Raw genomic sequence first — 19,920 nt, 5'->3', positions numbered from 1 at the left:
TGGCAGGGCAGCCCGGGCACAGGCTCTGGGTGGCTGCAGCAAGAAGAGCCTGGCAGTGGTGAAGAGGAGTGTGTGCTTTTCCTCTGCACTTAGCAGCAGCTTCTGCCTGACTGCTGCTGCTGCTGCTGCTCAGCATGGATAAATAAGTTTGGAGAAGGTGTGGGGCAGGCCAAGGGCAGGGCTGTTTACACAGGTTCCAGCTGGTTTGCTGCAGCCAGACCACATCCAGAGCAGATGCAGAGTGGGCCAGGATCAGGGGTAGGGCTATGTGCTGTTGGTGGTGGTGGGGAGGAGCCATGGTGCACCCAGGTTCTGGGCTGTTATGTGCGGGGTGCTGGCTGTTGTTTAACTGCATGTTTGAAATTGTGATCAATTGTGACTGTTTTTTAATTTTGCAATTAATTGTGATTAATTTTGTAATCATTTGTTAGCCCTAATAAGAATAATCTAAGAATAGGTATTCCCTTGATTGTTTTGACATTTATGACACTGATGAAAGAGTGTTTATGATATGTTTGTCTAATCTAATCTTATCACCACAAAGGACTCTTTTTATAGGTTCATTGTACAGGCAGTCCTTGGGCTAAAGACACAATTCGTTCCTGAAAACCATGTCTTAAGTCGAATCGTTGTAACTCGGAACCAATTTTCTCATAAGGAACAATGTTATAAGTGGGGGATTGGTTCCTGAACTAAGGCCTGATACCCTATTTTCACTAAAAATACCCCAGTATTTTGCACTCAATCCATTATAGATGAGTAATATAGCTACATTACAGTATTTAGATTGCAAATAGCAATCATATTGATTTGAAAGGACTTCTTTGAGGTGACTTTGCTGGACTTCTTGAAGGGCTCTTCATTTGGCTTTTTGAAGGGTTCTTGGCTGCAGTCTTCTCAGGAGTTTTGGCTGCAGGTCTTTCTGGAGTCTTGTCTGCTTTCTTAAAGAAAGTGTCCAAGGCAATTTGGACAGTTGTTCTCCAGGGAGATGAGCGACACAGTAAACTTGTTCGCTGTTGTGGCATCACATCGGATCAAGCATTGTAAAGTTGGAACTGATATCATAAAGTTGAAACAGGGTGTCAATTTATAAACATTGTAAGTGCAAAACGTTGTAACTCGAAACATTGTAAGTCAAGGACTGCCTGTAATGTCATAATAAAAAGATTCTCCAGCTAGTGTAGTACAATTGGAGCTGGGATTATCAAAGGAAATGTCACATGTACCCAAATCCACTTTGCTTTTGATGAGATCTGGGCACTTCTTTATTATTATTATTTAAACAAAAAATTCAGTTGTACTGGACGACAGGGAAATTATATTTATGACTACCTAGGAAATGCTGGGATTGTGAAAATACAGAACATACTGCATAATGAGGCACCTTATCTTAAATTGGTGATCTAAAAATTGATGCACTCAGAAATATTGGTACTACTGAAAATATTGTTCTCTAATGAAGCTACTCTTAGAAGTTTCCAACTATAGTTCAGAAATAGTCCTTCATGATGAAAAATGGATTAAAGCATTTATATACTTGCCTATTATTCCACCTTTCTGTCATTGTGACAGCTGCTATTTTTTAAAAACAATTCTATTCCCTCCCTAATAATTTCAAAATGAGATGCAATGGGAGGGCTGTCTTTCATAAAGAGCCAGTGTCAAGAAGAGTGTAAGAGGCAAAGAAAGCTGGAGAGGGGAGGGGAAAAAAATTATTTTCTTCAGAGTTTTGGCAAAAATGACTGCCTGAGCAGCCTATTCCACTCTGACCAAAAGAGGGTGGCTGTCTAATCACATTAGCTCATATTTTGAAAGGTGAACAGTAGCATTTGAACATTTCTTCACCTGTGATTATGGAGTAAAATGACAAAAGGATTGATATAGCTGTAACCTTCTGGTTTCCCTTATCACTGCAGTAAAAAAAAACAGGCTTGGAAGGCTCTACTCCTTCCTTTTCTATTGTGATTCTTTAACAATAGTCAAAGGGTTCACTGCCTTCCCTTCATTTCTCAAACCGACTTCATACATGCCCACATGCAATGGAACTATGTTGGTTCTTTGGCTGCCAGGGCTTCTTCTCTCTCTGGAAAAGGGGAGCAATATAGTCAATATACGTCTCTTTCAGACTGGAAAGTGAATGATGAAAATACTGAAAACAGTTCATGTTTATGCAGCATGTTCTCTTTGGGCCACTATAATCCATGTCTCAGTCCAGTTATTATCATCTTATCATAGACTGTATACATTGTTTACTATTATAAGAAAAAGAATCTAATCCTTCAGTCTTACTTTTTGTTCAGCAGTCTCTTACAGAAGTAAAAAACAAAACAAAGAAAAAAAACCCAGTGCATCAGTTCATCTACTTCATTGCATCCTTCACCATTTTGTATGTAGGCCAGTTTTTAGAAGCTATCTAGATAATTGTTTTTAGATAGAAGACATAGCATGAACCACTTTCAGGAATGGAAGTTTATTTACGAGGATAATGTCTATGTTATGGTTGGCAGAGCTTTAAAGGCTTTTGCAGCCTTTGCATTTTTAGTCTCTCCAAAATGAAAGACAGTGAATGAGTTTAATGCCTTTTTAGCTTTAGCACAGCAGGCGGGTCATCTGCAACAACATAGTGCAAATATATTCTCTTTTCATAAAAGTGGCATTATTGAGCTGATTCCAAAGCTAGATGCAAATGTAATTAATGGGAGAGTGTGAGAGCCCTACTCTTCCTCTTCATTTCTTTTTCCAAGATTATTTATAAGCAAAGCAAAATGTACAGGAAATTGCTGGAAGAAAGCTAACCTTGTCTTATCAATTACAATTGTTATGGAGTAAACATGGTGTTTCTAGAGAGTTCCAAATAAATCTTAATTCAGCCTTTCTGTATCCATTTTCTGCGTCTCTTTTTCTACTGTGTCTGTAGGGAGAGGAGATAAGTGAAAAAAAGTAGCGCAGCCTTCCTATAATATGTAAGAAGTTGGCACAAAGGAGGAATTGTATTTCAGCCTGACAACTGGCAACCTGGGATCGCTGAATGTAACATTTTTCCTGCAACATTCATACCCTTGGCATCCCTTTCACACATTGCCACAACTAGGCTGAGATACCGAACTATCAGCTGCGCTTCGGGCATGGTTTGTAAATTGCTACTGTAGGCCAGATATCTAATATCTGGGGAGAGTTTATCCAAATGACCTCAGCCTCTCTTCTGACTGTTCTTTCTTGGGTTAGTGTAGTGAAAAGTAGGTCATAAAAGGTAGGAACTGCATCTAGGGTATGCAAAGCTGCTGATGGGAAAATAAAGGCCATACACTGGTCCAGCTATGCCCTTTTGTCCTTCTTTCCTCAGATATCCCACCCTATCCCCAGTCACCTTCCAGCCCTAAGACTACTTCTTCCTTTCTCCAAGTGGTCATTCCTTACTATAGTGGGACTGAATTATATATATTAACAGTATGTGTAAAGATGATAGATGAAATAGATGCTACATTTCTCCAAGACTGTTTTCTTCCAAAACTGCTGCCAGTACTTTACAGATTATGTTCTTGATTTTTTTTCCTGAAGTAGATTATATAAAATCTTGTTTGACCTGGTGAAAAAATAAATTGAAAAGGAATAGATGTCAAATTAAAAATGTAGTTTTAGTTTTGTACAGCCATTAGCTGGACAACATGTAATGTGTTTCTCTGGTATGAGACATGCCAGTTTGAGACATGCCAGTTGAAGAAGGCAGTGGGAACACAAGACAGAGGATACCACAGTAAATGTCTGTTTGCAGACTGCAGTAAGTAAAGTTCAACACAAGTTACTTGGTTCTCATTTTAAGACTATGATTTATCATGAAGATGACTGAGCCAGCAATTTAGTCTTTGACGCTGCTTACACTGGACAGCTGCCAGTTCTATGACATTTCTAGCCTGAGTTCTTTAAAATGTTGTTTCTTGTGAGTACCCTAAATCGAGTGTCAGAATCTAATAAGCAAGATTTATCTTGAATTCCTTGAGCTCAAAAGGGCAATGCTTTCTGGCAGTAGTGGGAAGAGGACCTCCAGCTCTGAAGAAATGGTCAACACCTTCTTTGATCCTCATTCACATATACTGATAAAAGAAGAAAGTTTCAAAGTTTAACTCTTAAAGTACGCATGCCTGTATGCCAACATTTACAGTATTGACCAATGAAGAAGTATAAGGGCTTCCTTTCCCAATTAACCAACCAAAACTACCTAGAATACAAGCAGCGTTATATCCATCCTCCTTTCAAAAGCTTAGGCCACTAATAAACATAAAAAAGGCATGATGGGATCAGATGTAGGATCCCAGTAATCACACTTCTTGCCATGTCATACATGCATGGTGGGTGGCATTATTGTGAGATCAAGCATCAGATCTCATGCCCCAGGTTCTCCCTGCACCTGCAACCTTTGCTCCTATGGCTGGGATCTCTATCAGTTGATCAGAGGTCCAAGCCCCACAGCACACTATGTACTCTCATGGCTGTGATCACAGCTGGGTGCTCTGATCACTTGTGGAACTCCCAGCCCTGGGAGCGCATGGTGCCTCCCTGCACCTGAGAGCGCAGTGCTTGGAGCTCTCAGCCCCAGGGAGGCAATAAGTTCTTCCATCAAGGGATCGGAGCTCCCAGCCAGGGGAGCTTATTGTGCTCCCCCAGTTGAGACCCCTCCGATCAACCCACCTGTGCTCCCAGCCTCTGGAGTACTCTTCCATGTGTTTCAGCATCTGGGAGCGCTGGCTACAGGTTCAATTAAAGGCATGCCAGGAACCAGCCACAGAGTTATTACATAAATTTTTCTGCAATAACTTTGTTCCTTATTCCTGGTTTTATCACACCACTTATTGAATGAACATGTGGCCAGGTCACTATTTAAGATGTGATTAGCCAGTTAATTGTTTTCTTAAGTGTAATGTGCATCAGGCCTTAGGAAATGTAAGCCCTGCAGCATGCTCTGAAGAGCAACAGACTCTTTGTTGTGGAGATGGGAAGAGAGTCAGAGGCATCTCACTAATAATGCCAAACTTCCAGCTTTCTCCAGTTTAAAAAAATGTGACTGCATTAACTGATCTCAGCTGCTTTGGCACCACAGAAAGGGATAGATAATTTATTAGAGTGCTGGGAATGAAACCATTTAATGTTTTGTAGTGAAGAAGACGGCTTTGAAGTACTGCCAGAATTAATTGTCCATTGCTGATTATTGCAAGTGCAGGTATAGACACACAGAAGGTACCACAAAACATGCAGCCAGCTACATTCTGGCATCTCATGCTGAAAGTATGACAGTAAACCAGAAGGGGGAAAAAGGAATCTTGGGTATTATTTTTTATCTGAAAACTCAGGAGCAGCCTGGTAGCTACATGTCCCCCTAAGTCATCTGCATTCATTAGCCAACACAACCAGTTCATTCTCTGTTCCATGTTCATGCCTAATATGATGTGTCAAGGAGACTGAGGGAATTCAAACATTACTGTTCATTCTGCCTTCCATAATGGCAACAAAATTATAGTCCTTTCTGCTTATTTCAGTCATCTTTCAGCATGGTCGGAAGATTGATGAAAGACTAAGGTTTATTGACATTTGCTGTTAAAATTCTATTTCCTTATGCTTTCTTGAACAATGAAACAGCTAACCAGGCAGAAATCTGTATTGAAGAGGTGTGACATATTGTCACTGCCAGCATCTCACATGCTGACATTTCTATCTAAAGCACTGCAGCTCCTCCCACTCAAGCTTCACAGATTGCTTTGTCATATTGGAACTGTAATTCCTTGTCACATACCATCATTGCCTTGGCATGTTTAGCTTAAAGATATCCCTTAATTTTAGATTCATGTATAACTTTGTGGGAAGGTCATTCATGTTACATGCTGCTGTTGTCTACCGCAGTTCAAAAATGAAGTACTCAGGAAGAATGTTATGTTCAAATGTCAACAAACTGCTAGGCTGGCAAGTGTGGGCTCTGCTATAGCATCTGTTATCAATTATTAGTGCCTGAGATGATCATCTATGTTGTAACATGATATCACGTGCAACAGAAACTAGAGGCTAGATTTTCTGAGATTGCAACTCGGATAGATATCAGATGAAGCTTTGGGTGCTCAGTATCTCTGAGAGTGAGGCTCTGAGATTTTGCAGTGTCTCTTATTCAGATGGTTATGCAATTAAGGATTTAGGGATTTAGTACAAGTATCTTGGAACAGAATTTCACGTATGAACATTTAAAGAACAGGAGAAAATTGTTCAGGCTACCACAATTACTTATATAAATCTGGAAACATAAAACCAATGATCGGAACATGAAAATAGAATTAGTAGCTGTGCTGCATAATATCTTTCTCTTCCAGACTGTTATGGGTGTTCTTTGTTTTTCTTCTTTTTGAACTGGTAAATGCTAGAGCAGTGATTCTCAACAAGGGTGCTGCCACACCTTTCATGGGTGCTGCAGGGTGCCATACAATGTTAGCACACTGTTAAGCATGTAGACAAGATTTCCAAGTTAGATTCAAAGATTTCAGATAGGAATCTGTAGTGTTTAAAATGCTCTGATCTGATCTGATCTATTGTGGTCTTTCTAAGTTCTTTGCAGCAGAAGAATTGCTCTATTTCTTTGTAATAAGAAGAATGAAAATTTAAGAGCTGGCATTTTCTGAGGAGTGCCTTGTCTGAAAGAGTTGAGAATCTCTGTGCTAGAGGCTAGATGATTTAGGTCATGGCTGTCTAGCTGGTGGTTTGCAAAGGGTTAAGTTGCAGCCCCTGGGCTCCTTCCCTGGCTGCTACTCCCTCCTATCACTCCTGCTGCACCAGTTGGGAGTGACATGGTGCAGGGAGTTGTGAGGGGAGCCTGAAGTTACATGGTACAGTGGTGGGAGGCACCTGACCAGATGTCCAGTGCAGCAATGGAGGTGGAGCATATAGTCAGGGATGCAAGTGTCTGTTCATGGAGCCCAGGAGGCCTGTACCTCTCCCTTATGTGGCACATAGGCATGCAGTCCCCGCCAGTGTGAATTGCAGGGAGTTTGGGCCCCTGCCACTTAGAAGCTGAACAGCCCTGATTTAGGTGCTTCAGTGCTGAATGTTACAAAACTTAACTTTTATGTGCCTTGTTGCCTAGCAGACTTTACAGTCCTGATCTGAGGAATCCAGGCTCACCAGGGGTCAAAGAATGGGATGCATAAAGGTTTAGGTATGCCTAAACCTTTCTGACCTTCTGAGAAGAAATACATCCCTGGCTTCTCCCCTAGAGGATGTGGAGAAAGAAATTGCACATTTTTCAAAATGGGTAAGGACTAGGGCATTCACCCAGGGTGTAACTTCTCCCCTTGTCGCCATCCTATTCTTACCCAGATTTGAACTCTCACCTTTCAAGTAAATGTTTGGAGCATATTTGGTGCTCAGGACCTCTCAGTTCCTCCTCTTCCACTTTGCATGGAACAACTAAACATATACTGAATGAAAGAGGCAGTAAAAATAACTTACAACTACTACTGCCACCATCAAGACAGGCAAAGAATGACTAGCTTGTGGATCTTTCTAGGTTTTAGCCATGACCCAAATTTCAGCTGGTCAGCACTGACAGGATTCAGGCACTTCTGAGTATGCCCATAATTGGACATTGGACATATATTTACCCAGTATAATACAAAGCTATGCAGAAATACTAACTCTGAAAGACCTTAGTTACTAAAAATGTTACAGTTCCATTAGATGCAGCACTTGGTCTGGGCTAACTAGTCCTGGTAATTTTGCCATCCAGACTTTGGTTCATCTAAACAACTTAGATACTGGGCACATCAAAGCCAGCACCTGCAGCAAGGTGCGTGGTATGGGTGCAGAGCTCTGAAGTGCTACATGGGGACCCTCCCACCCCGAAACTTCAGGGCTTGAGAACCCTGAGCTGTAGCTGCAGTGGTGGAGCTTCCCACGTGCAGAGCCCCAGGAGCACCACTGTAGAGAAGACACAGCCCCTGCATTATGTTGAGAGCGCTAGTTGTGGCCATGAGAGAGAGGGTGCTCCCCCAGGTGCTCACAGGTAAAGCCTCTCTCTGCTAGTCCCAGCTGGTCCCATGGTCATGAGGGCCAGCCCTAGCTGCCTGTAGACAAAGCCCCCTCACTGTGGCCAGAGCCATGCCCGTGGCTGTGGTCTAGGGATCACAGCCCCAGCTCCCAGTGGGAAACCTCCCCCCAACCATAGCCAGAGCCCCAGCTTCTACTGGGAGGACAGTACAGCAGCGTGGAGGCAATCCAGGAAGTTTTTGGAGAGCATTTGAAACAACTTCCTGGTGCAAGCATTGGAGAGACCAATTAGCAGCCATGCTCTTCTTGACCTACTGCTCGTAAACAGGGAAGAATTGGTGGGGAATGTAGAAGTGGACCCCCAAGGCAGGGGAGAGCACCATCTCCCTTGGAAGCCCATTCCAAATTTTGGCCACCCTAACCATGAAGAAGTTTTTCCTGATATTTAGCCTAAACGTGCTCTCTGTCAGTTTGTGACCATTGTTCCTTGTTACCCCAAGAGGCGCCCTGGTGAACACAGCATCTTCGATCCCTTGCTGTGCCCCCCTAATGAAGTTAGGTGGAGTCAGTACCCTTACAAACCTTGCAGCTTGCACAGCATTAGCTCATTGTCTTGAGTATTTTCTTTCCTGCTTTTTTATACTAGAAGGTACTAAAACTACTGAGGATATCTGATAGAATTATCTAAGGCAATAGGAAAAAAATACTCATTTCAAGTAATTCAGGTAGTCGTTCAGGTACTGGGTGGGAAAGAGGCGATATTCTATCTGCACTTCCCACATCCCTTTATCTTGTGGTCCAAAAATCCATCTCCAGAATCTTGGTTCCATACTTCTGTTTCGGAAACCCCATGACCTTCAAACGTTCCTATTAAGACACTGAGGAAATAGTGATTGCTATCTCTTGCTCTCTGCAGGATACAGGCAAATAGGGATTCAGTTTTGTGAATTTTGCAGTTGATAACAGAACATCACAAAAAGGTACCACTGCTCAAAATACAGTGAATTTGTACCTTTTTGTCTGAGATTATATTTTCTGAACTTGCACTATAATTACACATTTTTTTTCAAAGATGGATATTTCTTTATGATTAACATGGAAACTCAGAATATTTGCTAGTCTGTTTGACATTTTCATAATTTGCCTTCTATAATTTTGCAAAGTGGCTAAATATAGATTTTTTTTTTACCGCCTACTTAAAATATTTTATATAAAGTTAGAAAACCTAATAATGATTCTTGTATCACCAGTTGGTCACATTTTTCTCTTTTCCTGGTCCTTTCACTGATATCCTGCCTATTTTCAGCTACAGTTTTTATGCGTGGGTGATTACATAAGTATGTACCTAGATATCTATCTAACTAATTATAGAGACTTATATTTTTAAATGTTAAATTTCATAAGTAACTATATAAAATAGTTGGATTTCAGGAAATGGATTCTTGTTTCCATCAATTTGATGATGTCATTGGAACAGTTCAAGTATATTTTTGTTTGTGGCTATAAGAGAGGCTTATATTCTCTAAATTTTATATTTTTATTACTTCAAAGATACTATCACTAGTTAAAATGTACATCATTACAAAATGAGGCTAAAAGCCTTTTGGTTCCTACTCTGTTTCATAAATGTATTCTTTCTGTATAGATGTTTAATTGGAGTCTATTCAACAAAAAGGGAATACACGCTACCTGTATTAACCAGGACATTCAGAAGCATACTAGTTCTTTTGTAAACTATCACAAATCCTTGTTTTTAAAGAAATTTTATTTATTATGCAATTAATGTTATTATTCTGGGATATAATTTATTTAGGACTTATGCATTGTCAATATTTTAAATGGTCTAATTATCTGCTCCATTGCAATGATGAAACTAAACCATTTCTCTTCTTACCTTCACCTTTTTCATACTGTGAGCTGAATTTGTTTAAAATCCTAAGCTTTCAACAATAGGATATTATAGTTAATTGAGATAAATTACCTGGTGTACTATGGAAAAGGCACCTTGCTTTCAAGCTGTAAAGGGACAAGAGAACATTTTTTTCTACTGGCTTTTGCCAGAATACATTGCTCTTTTTGTGCAACATCTGGCTTAGGCCTGGAATATTTCTTATGTCCTCATCAAGAAATAGTTTTCAGTAAAAATACATAATGTTTAATTTCAGTCTAAGTCTAGTGAAGCTGAAGTTTTACAATGTAACCAGAGGCAGAATTTAGTCAACTGTCATTCTGCAGAAGATAGCGTTCTCAGTCAGTGTATTCCTTCTTCCTCTGCTTACGGGAGTGATGGAGCAGGAATAACGAATGTCTGATATGCAAAGGCCCCAAGGTCTATCCCATTATTTTACTTCGCTACTGTACAGCACCATGCACTGCCATGAAAGGTGTTCTATAGGAAAGTGACAGAAAGCTTGGACATAAATTTTGGAAAAGGTAGATCTATATAATTTGTTTTGATCACTAATTAGAACAAGAGATGATCTAAATTACTCTGGGAATTTTTTGTAATCAATGGTATGTAATTATCTATAGAATCAATATATAATTAATTGTATAATTAATGTATTTGATTGATTTGGGGCTTTCTCTAGGTGGATGTAGAAGCCTTAGCTTGTTGCTTTCCTGCTTTCTAATTCTGTATCAATAGTGGAACCAGAAGTGTATATCTTTTGACAAGATCTTTCTAATAAATTATTCATTAAAACACCTTCCAGGACACAGAAGATAACTTCTTGTTTGGAACAGAAAGGGAAAGGAATTAGTTAGTTTCCCCAACTTCTTTTCAGCAAGAAAAGCTGAAAGACAATTGAAATAAAGTTAATTAAAGATAGATTTTTTTTTTTTTAAATTGTAAGGACTTTAAAATATGCATTTTGTAAAAAGATATTTCTAGTGGTTTAAAAGGTCATTTGAATCATAACAACAATGTGAGCAAATTTTCAGGTTTACTCTAACATTAATATGATTTACCTGAAGGAAATCACATGGGTCTTTTTCAAGAATTATAAATGCCATGCGTTACTCCTGAGTCAAGGTTTTCAAGATGGGACCCAAAATTGTGATCCTAAATTTTGATTTAGGTATTTAATTTTTAAAAATTGATCATCCATTAGCTGCCAGTTAGTTAATTGGGAGCCTATGAGTGATGAAAAGTTCTAAAAAGTAGCCCTTTTAGATCTAGAAGCCTAAACCTAAACTCCAGATTATGAAAATACCTATTCAGGAATTGTCTTACACAAGTGTGCTTAACAGCTGTCCTTAAAAGAACGTAAGAGAAAATCAGAAAGGCTGGGAGCTGTTTTAAAGTACATGAGTGTTATCATAGTTGGTGTGTTCTGGCAAATAGTTTGTTTGATGAACTGGTTTGTCCCAAAGAAAATAACGTGTAATGTAAAATTTCTTACCAGCTCTATTCAGCAACCTTAACAGAAAAAGTGGTCCAATGCTGTTTTCCCCACAACTCTTGGCTGCACTTAGGTGGCCTCATATTTTATACTTTTTATGCTACAAGCATATCTTCTCAATTTTCAGCCAATCTTCTCTTAAATCCTTATTGGATTTGGTTTCTCTGGTGTTTTTCTTTGTTGCTGGTTGAAGTGGGGCAAGAAGAAATTGCACATTAATATCTATTATTGGAACAGTATGGAATGCAGCTTAATTTAGCACTTTTCCTAATATAAGCATTGGAAAAAAGATCCACATTTCACTTTGTGATTTGGCCCAACCCTGGATGTGGCCTGGGTGCACCTCTGATGCACACTCTTACATCTTCAGAGACACCCTTCTGCTCCAATCAAACCCTGTCATCTCCTGCTTCACCACTGAGAACTAGCTGAGATATACCAGGGACCAAGTCCTTGACCTGTGGCATGTTGACTGTACCCGTCTTGCCTAGGTCTTGCAGCTCTTAGCAGAGGGGATTTTCCCAACTAGGGCTAAGTACAGAAGTTCAAAGAGCTGGAGGTGTTGCACATGTTACAGTTGCTTTCAAACTGTAAATGTGTCCTTGTCTGGGAGGGCCTCTTTGTGAGTCAACACACTCCTGTCAGATATTGATTACTGCTTCTCAGCTTCTCCTTGGGTGCTAAAAAAACTAATCGTTTGTCACTTGACAGTCATTATTATATTGCGCAATCCTGGTCCTACTGTAACATAAAAGAAATGCATTTTATACTGAATACCACAATGCATATAAACATAAGGATGATGAAGTTAAATACAGCTTGACATTACCTATAGGTAGGGACTACACATGTCAGACTAGTAAAACAAACTAGAGAAATCGTGCAGGACACCAAACAGTCCCCCAACCTAGTATGGGGTTTATACAGTAAAGGTATAGTTCCAAAATGTTTGCTCCTCATGTTTCACTATTCTAAAACCACTGCATACTTATACCATAGCAGACAAGATATAAAGAAATAAGCAGAATACACAATAGATTTGTTGTGGCAAACAGTCCTAAAGAATTACATTTGGAAAATTAAAATCTGTATTCCTTTTTGATGTTACAACGTAAGATTGAGACCACGTTGTGTGTTGGTAATAAAAATCATGTTTTACTCTTATGGTATTTTATTCAGTAAAAGCTCATATCCATATGCTAATGAAATAAATTAGATTTTTTTCATTGTCTAACTTTATGTATTAACCAAAAGTTCTTTTCCTTTCTATATTACAGTGTTCCAACATTCCAGAGCCTTCCTGAAGAAATACTCAGTAAGCTTGCTGATGTCCTTGAAGAGGTAAGTCATTTTATTTTGGATGATAGTCTGAGCTTCAAGAGATATAGGCATTCTAGTAATCACATATTTTGGACTCCCTTTAGAACAAACAATTTCATAGCTTTCATAGCAAATCATGACTGATCACATTTATGTGGAATAGGTAAGAGGTGTATTGGGGAGGGAAGTGGGAAAAAAAAGAATAATAACATTTCCCAGAGGATTTGGATATTTCAAAACTTGGTTCCTTTCCAATTTGGAATGAAAATAAAACTGTTGAATTTTTTGGAAAAGGGAACTGTTAAGTCTGATTCCAGGGCTTCCTGCTTAGTAGGCTGCCCTAGAACTACAGGCCTTGAAATGTGTGGCACCTCCAGCTCTGAGGCAGTCCAGTAGGCAGACTGCTTAGGAGTTAGGCAGGGAAGCTTCCAAGAAACCAGAAAGATTTCAAGACCAGAAGGAACTTTATTGAAATACAAGTCTCTTTAGAAAGTTTAATTATGTCAGAATTTGCCACGTTATGGTAGTGAAAGAGCAAAGTTGTAGCCACAATGGTCCAAAAATTATGCAAGGGGTAATATCTTTTATTGGACCAGCTATGTAGTTGAGATACCATTAGACATGCTTTGAATGTAAACAGATCTGAGGAAGATAGATCTGAGGAAGAAGGTCTTAAGTTTTAAAGTTTGTCTAACTTTACTCCAACCACATAGTTAGTCCAATAAAATATATCACCCTTAGGAATCCTTGCCTTTCACAGAATTTGCCAATTCATTGAGAAAAAAGGTCCACTAATCAGCTTTTTAAACCCTTCAGCTAGAGGGAAAGAAAATATTATGTCCTTCTGTATTCATTGAGGCACTTACACTGGAAGATACTCTGAAGGAAAGCAGAATAGTACAAACACTACATTCCCATTAGGTTTACAGCAGGGGAGGGCAACCTTATTATATGTCCAGATATAATAAAAACCCTGCTTTCAGAGTTGACCAGGAGATGTGTTGAAATTAATGTTTATTCTAGATAACTAGGATGAACACCAACTCAAGTGAAGTTGATACGAGTTTTGACACTGACCTTATTGAAGCCTGTATTTCATCATTGCAAACCCCTCGGAACTTTCTTTCTTCACAGCGTAGGTTGGCTCTGCCTTTCCTAAATGGAGCACAATTTGTGGGCACCTTGTCAGCCATTGCAGAATAAGGCATTCGACATTAATAAAAAATTACCAGGATCAATTTCCCAAAGACTATTGCTGTCTTTTTCTGCAGTAACATAGCAAATGGAGGGTGGAGGGAGGTGAGTGGGGTGACTGCCCTGGGCACTGAAGCAAAGGGGCACCAACAGGCACTTCTTGGCTGGGTCAGGGTATGGGATGGAGGCACAAATGGATTGTCTGGGGGGCTGGGGGAAGGATGGCTCCCACCACTGTGCACTCCCAGGCAAGCATGGGAGGTTGTGTGCACCCCAGATCTGTACATGGGGTGAGAGCGGCCTACTGCTGTGGGCTTGCCCTGGGCACCAGACTTCTTTGCTACGGTACTGCCTCACTGATTAGATCTCATAGACATCAGGGCTGGAAGGGACCTCGGGAGATCATTGAGTCCAGCCCCCTGCCCAAAGGGCAGGAAGTCAGCTGGGGTCACAGGATCCCAGCAAGATAAGCATCCAATTTACTCTTGAAGGTGTTCAATGTAGGTGCTTGAACCACCTCCGCTGGCAGACTGTTCCAGACCTTGGGGGCTCGGACAGTAAAGAAATTCTTCCTGATGTCCAGCCTGAAACGGTCTTGCAGGAGTTTGTGACTGTTCGACCTCGTCATCCCTTGGGGCGCTCTGGTGAACAAACATTCCCTGATAAACTTATAGGTGGCCATCAGATCACCCCTGAGCCTGCGCTTTTCCAGGCTAAAGAGTCCCATGGCTCTCAGCCTATCATCGTAAGATCTGTTTTCCTGACCTCTGATCGTGCGCGTGGCTCTCCTCTGGACTCTCTCAAGCTTCTCCACATCCTTTTTGAATTGTGGAGCCCAAAACTGGACGCAGTACTCCAGCTGTGGCCTCACCAAGGCCGAGTACAAGGGGAGAATGACATCCTGGGATTTACTCAAGAAGCATCTATGGATGCAAGCCAGAGTTTTGGTAGCTTTATTAAACGCAGCATCGCATTGCAGGCTCATGTTCATCTTGTGGTCAATGATGACCCCCAAGTCTCTTTCTTCCGTAGTACTAGCCAGCATAGCACTGCTGAACCTATACGGATGCTGCAGGTTTTTCCTCCCAAGGTGGAGAACCTTGCATTTTTCGGTGTTAAACACCATGAGGTTCTCATCTGCCTATCTGCTGAGCTTGTCCAGGTCAGCCTGGATCACCCACCTATCTTCTGGCATGGATGCTTTGCCCCAAAGTTTGGTGTCATTGGCGAACTTGGCCAGTCCACTCCTGACTCCAATGTCCACAATCATTAATGAAAATGTTGAACAGTATGGGTCCCAGGACAGAGCCTTGAGGGACCCCACTAGTCACAGGGCACCACAATGAGTGACTGCCATCAATTACAACCCTCTGGGTCCGACCACAGAGCCAATTTCCCAGCCAGTGGATTGTGGTGGAGCCAAGGCCACAACTGGCCAGTTTGGCCAAGAAGTGATCATGGGATACCAGAGCAAAAGCTTTTTTGAAGTCAAGATATTGACATCAATCTCTTCTCCCTTGTCCAGGTGATAGGTCACCTGGTCATAGAAGGAAATGAGATTGGTCAAACAAGACCTACCCGCAACAAACTCGTGCTGGCTATCCCTTAGGATGTTAGCCTGGGCCAGTCCCTCAAGGATGGCCTCCTTAATAAACTTTTCTAAGATCTTCCCCAGGATAGAAGTCAGGCTAATGGGCCTGTAGTTAGCCGGATCGACTCTCCTCCCTTTCTTGAAGATCGGCACCACATTGGCCTTCTTCCAGTCTTCGGGCACTACACCAGAGCACCAGGAGTTTTCTTTACATAAGTGATTCCTGATTTAGACAACAGCCCCCTTATGAAAGAAAGTCTCCTCAGAAGATAAGGGTACCCACAACTGTTTTGCAGTTGGTACATAATAGAAATTAGACCACTTGATTTGGTGAGTGAACAGGAGCAGCAAACCAGGGCAGTTTGCAAGCAGTTTGTAAGTCAGTTTGCCACCCACCTCTCTGAAGGGGAGACTTTAAGGTAAGCTTTTTAAATTTAAGAGTAACCAAACTACATATATATAGTGTAAACAGCTAAAACTCAGCAGCTAGACTTAAGGTGTGGTTTAACTGGAGTCTAGAGCAAGGGGGAGTCTGTCTGGCAACTCTTTCATGTTCCTTCACTCTAAGCTTGGTGAGATGAAGTAGGTTAGCCAGGAAAAGAGAAGCTTTTGAGACCAAGAAGTAGTGAACAGCCCAGCTTACAGGGGAGCTTGCTAGGGAAGGTCTGCTTGGAAAGAATGGCAGAAAGAGAAAGGTAGAGAATTAAGAGACCCAGAAAAATGGCTGAAGGACATCGCAATGCCAGAGCCACTGCCACTGCCAGCTCTTTCTCTTGCACCTGTAAGGTGTCTGTCCAGGCAGGACCACTCACCATGAAGGCTTCTACCCAGGTCCTGGTTTGGTGCTATGTGAAGACTAGCTTGCAGATTCCTTCCAGTCACAGCCAGTTGAGGGAAAGCCTGCAATGTGAGAAGTGCCTTCTAGTCATGTCCCCCAGGGAGCAGCCAAGAGAGCTACAGGAGGAGGTGGCGAGGCTCTGAATCCATCAGGACTTCATCAATTCGATGCTGGAGCAGACTAGAACTGTGCAGGAAGGACTGCTAGAGGCACTAGAGAAGGACAAACATGTCCTCCCATGAAGATGGAAGCTGGAAGCTCGTGACCTCTGGCAGCAGGCAGAAGTCTGCTCTCGACCAATTTGCCTGGAGAACACATTTGGAGTCCTAACAACAGAGAAGAGGAGCAGGAGCATGTCCTGTTATTGGAAGAGGTTGGGCCAGGCATCCCCAAGGTTCAGAGGATCAAGACCACTGCCAATAAGAGGAAGTGATGGGTGGCAGTGGTTGGAAACTTGGAGGTCAAAGGGAAAGGCCCAGGCTGGATAAATGCATGGCTGTGCAGATGGTGTCATCAATAGGGCTTTGGCTTCTTCAACCATGGAATGTTGTTCCAAGGAGGACTGCTCAGAAGAGATGGGATCAACCTGATGAAGAGAGAGAAGAGAATTTTTTCAGACAGCCTAGCTAACCTGCTGAGGAGGGCTTTAAACCAGGTTCACTGGGGGATGGAGAACAAAGCCCTGAGGTAAGTGGGGAAGCAGGTGACCTGGATGAAGCACTAAGCAGGGAGGGGCTTCTCATTCTTCCTGAGACAGTAGGGCAAACAGCTAGTTACCTCAGGTGTCTATACATGAATGCACAGAGCCTGGGAAACAAGCAGGAAGACTTGGGGTACAGATAGAATGACAGTTTTGGCCCAATATGGCCACAGAAAGCAGTCTATAGCCATGACCAAACACAAGTATGCAGCTGCAGACTGCTTAAAAATGGCCGATCAGGCAAAAATCTAAGCCTTCATCGCATGAGGGGTCAGATGAAGACATTTCAAAACAGCATCTTCTGTTTTCTGCCTGTGCTGCCTCCCAGCCTCAAGCTATTTTCAGAATGGGGTGGGGGGGCAGTGGAGGGAGTTTGGTCTGAGATTTGTTCAGCCCCTGCTGAAGGGTTGGGAGGGTGTATTGGAACCCCCCCCACCCCCAACCTGCAGGGGCTTCAATTCCCCCATGCCATCCTTCAACACTGGCTGAGGAACCCCTAGCTCCCTGTCTTCCCTTTCCCTCCTCCCATTCTGAAATGGACAAACAAGAGAGGAGGGGCCTTTGCTAGGGGAAACCAGATAGATTCCCCTTCCCCTGGGAACCAACAGTGAACTTCTGTTTGGTCGGGGACATGATTGTAACTCAAAATGCTTTCTGCAAAGCATTCTCAGTTTCAGCTGGGATCTGCTCCTCTGTCTGCACCCTGGAAGCCCTCACGCAGTCATGGAACTATGACAGGATTGGAGTAACAGAGACTTGGAGGATTAACTCAGACGACAGGAGCACTGTCACAGATGGGTATAAGATGTTTAGGAAAGACAGGCAGGAGAGAAGAGAAGGAGGAGTTCTGCTTTATGCAAAAGGGCCATATTACTCATATTACTGCTCAGCGATCCAGTATGAAACTGGAGATAGTCCTGTTGAAAGTCTCTGGGTTAGGGTCAGAGAGGAGAGCAACAAGGGTGACGTCTGCTATAGAACACCAGACCAGAAGAATGAGGTGAATGAGGCTTTCTTCAAACAGCTAGTGGAAGTTTCCCAATCACAGGCCCCGGTTCTCATGGGGGACTTCACTCACCCTGACATCTGTTGGGAGGGCAGTACAGCAGTGAACAGGCAATCCGGGAAGTTTTTGGGTAGTGTTCAGGATGGGACAGCTTCTTGGTACCAACTAGGAGCTGTTCTCTTCTTGACCTGATGCTCACAAACAGGGAAGAATTGATGAGGAATGTAACTTGGGCAGCAGTGACCATGGGATGATTTTGTTCAGGACTGTGAAGAAAGGAAGGACAGAGAGTGGCAGAGTAAGGATCTTGGACTTCAGAAAAACAGACTTCAACTCACTCAAGGAACTGATGGGGAGGATACCCTGGGAAGCCAGATTGAGGGGTAAGGGAGTCCAGAAGAGCTGGCTGTAATTTAAAGAAACCATACCAAGGGTGCAGGAACGAACCATTCTGATGCACAGGAAAACTAGCAAGTGTGGCAGAAGACCAGCTTAGCTTAGCAGGGAATTCTGCAGTGAGCTAAAACAGAAAAAAGGAGCTTACAAGAAGTGGAAACATGAACAAATAACTAGGGAGAGGTATAAGAGTTTTGTCAGGTATGCAGGAATGAGATCAGAAAGGCCAAAGCACAACTGGAGTTGCAGCTAGCAAGGGACATGAAGGGTAACAAGAAAGATTTATACAAGTTTATCAGCAACAAGAGTAAAGCATGACCACATTTTTTTTTAGGAAATCCAGGATGCTGCTCCACCCTCCATTCATCCCCTGCCAATCCCTGCCCCTGCCAGTCAGGGGGGCAGGAGGGTGACAAAGGGAACCAAAATACAAGTTCACCCAGAACACCGTGTATGCATGCACACAGAAGCAGCCCACGGTCACAGCAGCACTTTCCCCCTGCCTCACCCTGGTGGAACCTGCCCTAGAAAGAAGGAATGGTACCCAGCCCAGCCTGCTGCCTGCCTCCAGCCACTGCCCAGGAAGTGGGCAGGGTGGCACTAATCCAGATTTTTGTTTTCATTTTCACCAACTGGCAGGGACAGCCTACAAAATCTGGAGCTGTCCCAGCCAAACCAGGAGGTATGGTCACCCTACCCATAGAGGTTGTGGAATCTCCATCCTTAGGGTTTTTTAAGACATGACTAGACAGAGCCCTTGCTGGAATGATATAGTTGGGGATGGTTTTTATTTGAACAGAGGGTTGAACTAGATGACCTAGGGTAACTTGGGCAGCAGTGACCATGAGTAAACATTGGACCCCTGCTAAACCATATAGGTCAACTGACAACTGACCCCCAGGAAAAAGCCAACCTGCTCAACAGGTATTTTGCATCAGTTTTTTACCAGCTGCAAGGGATGGCCCTGCCCAATATAGTATGGGACAGCCAGGGCGAGGGAGAACTATTACCCCACATCAATGTTGACCATGTGAAGGCGCAAGTCCATGAGGGGCCAGCAGGGGAGACTATGCTTAGGGGCAACCAACATGGGTTCATTAGAGGCAGATCCTGTCAAACCAACCTGGTAGCCTTCTATGACTAGGTTACCAAATGCCTGGATGCAGGTGTCGTGGTAGATATAGTCTTTCTGGACTTTAGGAAGGCCTTCAACATCGTCTCGCACCCCATTCTTATTAAAGAACTAGGAGACTGTGATGTCAATGCCTACACAGTCAGATGCATCACTAACTGGCTGGAGGGCTGCCCCCAGAGAGTGGTGGTGGACGGGTCTTATTTGACCTGGAGGGATGTGGGCAGTGGGGTTCCGCAGGGCTCAGTCCTTGGGGCTGCACTGTTCAACATCTTCATCAACTTGGACAAAGGGGTAAAATGCACCCTGTTCAAATTTGC

The 19,920-nt window shown here is 42.5% G+C and overlaps 1 protein-coding gene across 5 annotated transcripts in view; it reads left to right on the top strand.

The window, feature by feature from the left end:
* PRKG1 (protein kinase cGMP-dependent 1) overlaps window positions 1–19,920 on the top strand; it is a 1,074,795-nt gene that overhangs the window by 762,382 nt on the left and 292,493 nt on the right. For all 5 annotated transcript variants that reach the window (XM_090058529.1, XM_090058528.1, XM_090058532.1 and 2 more), the window contains one exon: window positions 12,701–12,764. In XM_090058529.1, the coding sequence (XP_089914655.1) occupies window positions 12,701–12,764 (64 nt within the window). The remainder of the gene's footprint in view (window positions 1–12,700; window positions 12,765–19,920) is intronic.

The sequence above is a fragment of the Crocodylus siamensis genome, chromosome 7 (assembly GCF_052110815.1).
Source record: "Crocodylus siamensis isolate JL-2025a chromosome 7, ASM5211081v1, whole genome shotgun sequence".
NCBI lineage: Eukaryota > Metazoa > Chordata > Crocodylia > Crocodylidae > Crocodylus > Crocodylus siamensis.
This window is presented reverse-complemented; position numbering and strand designations above follow the sequence as displayed.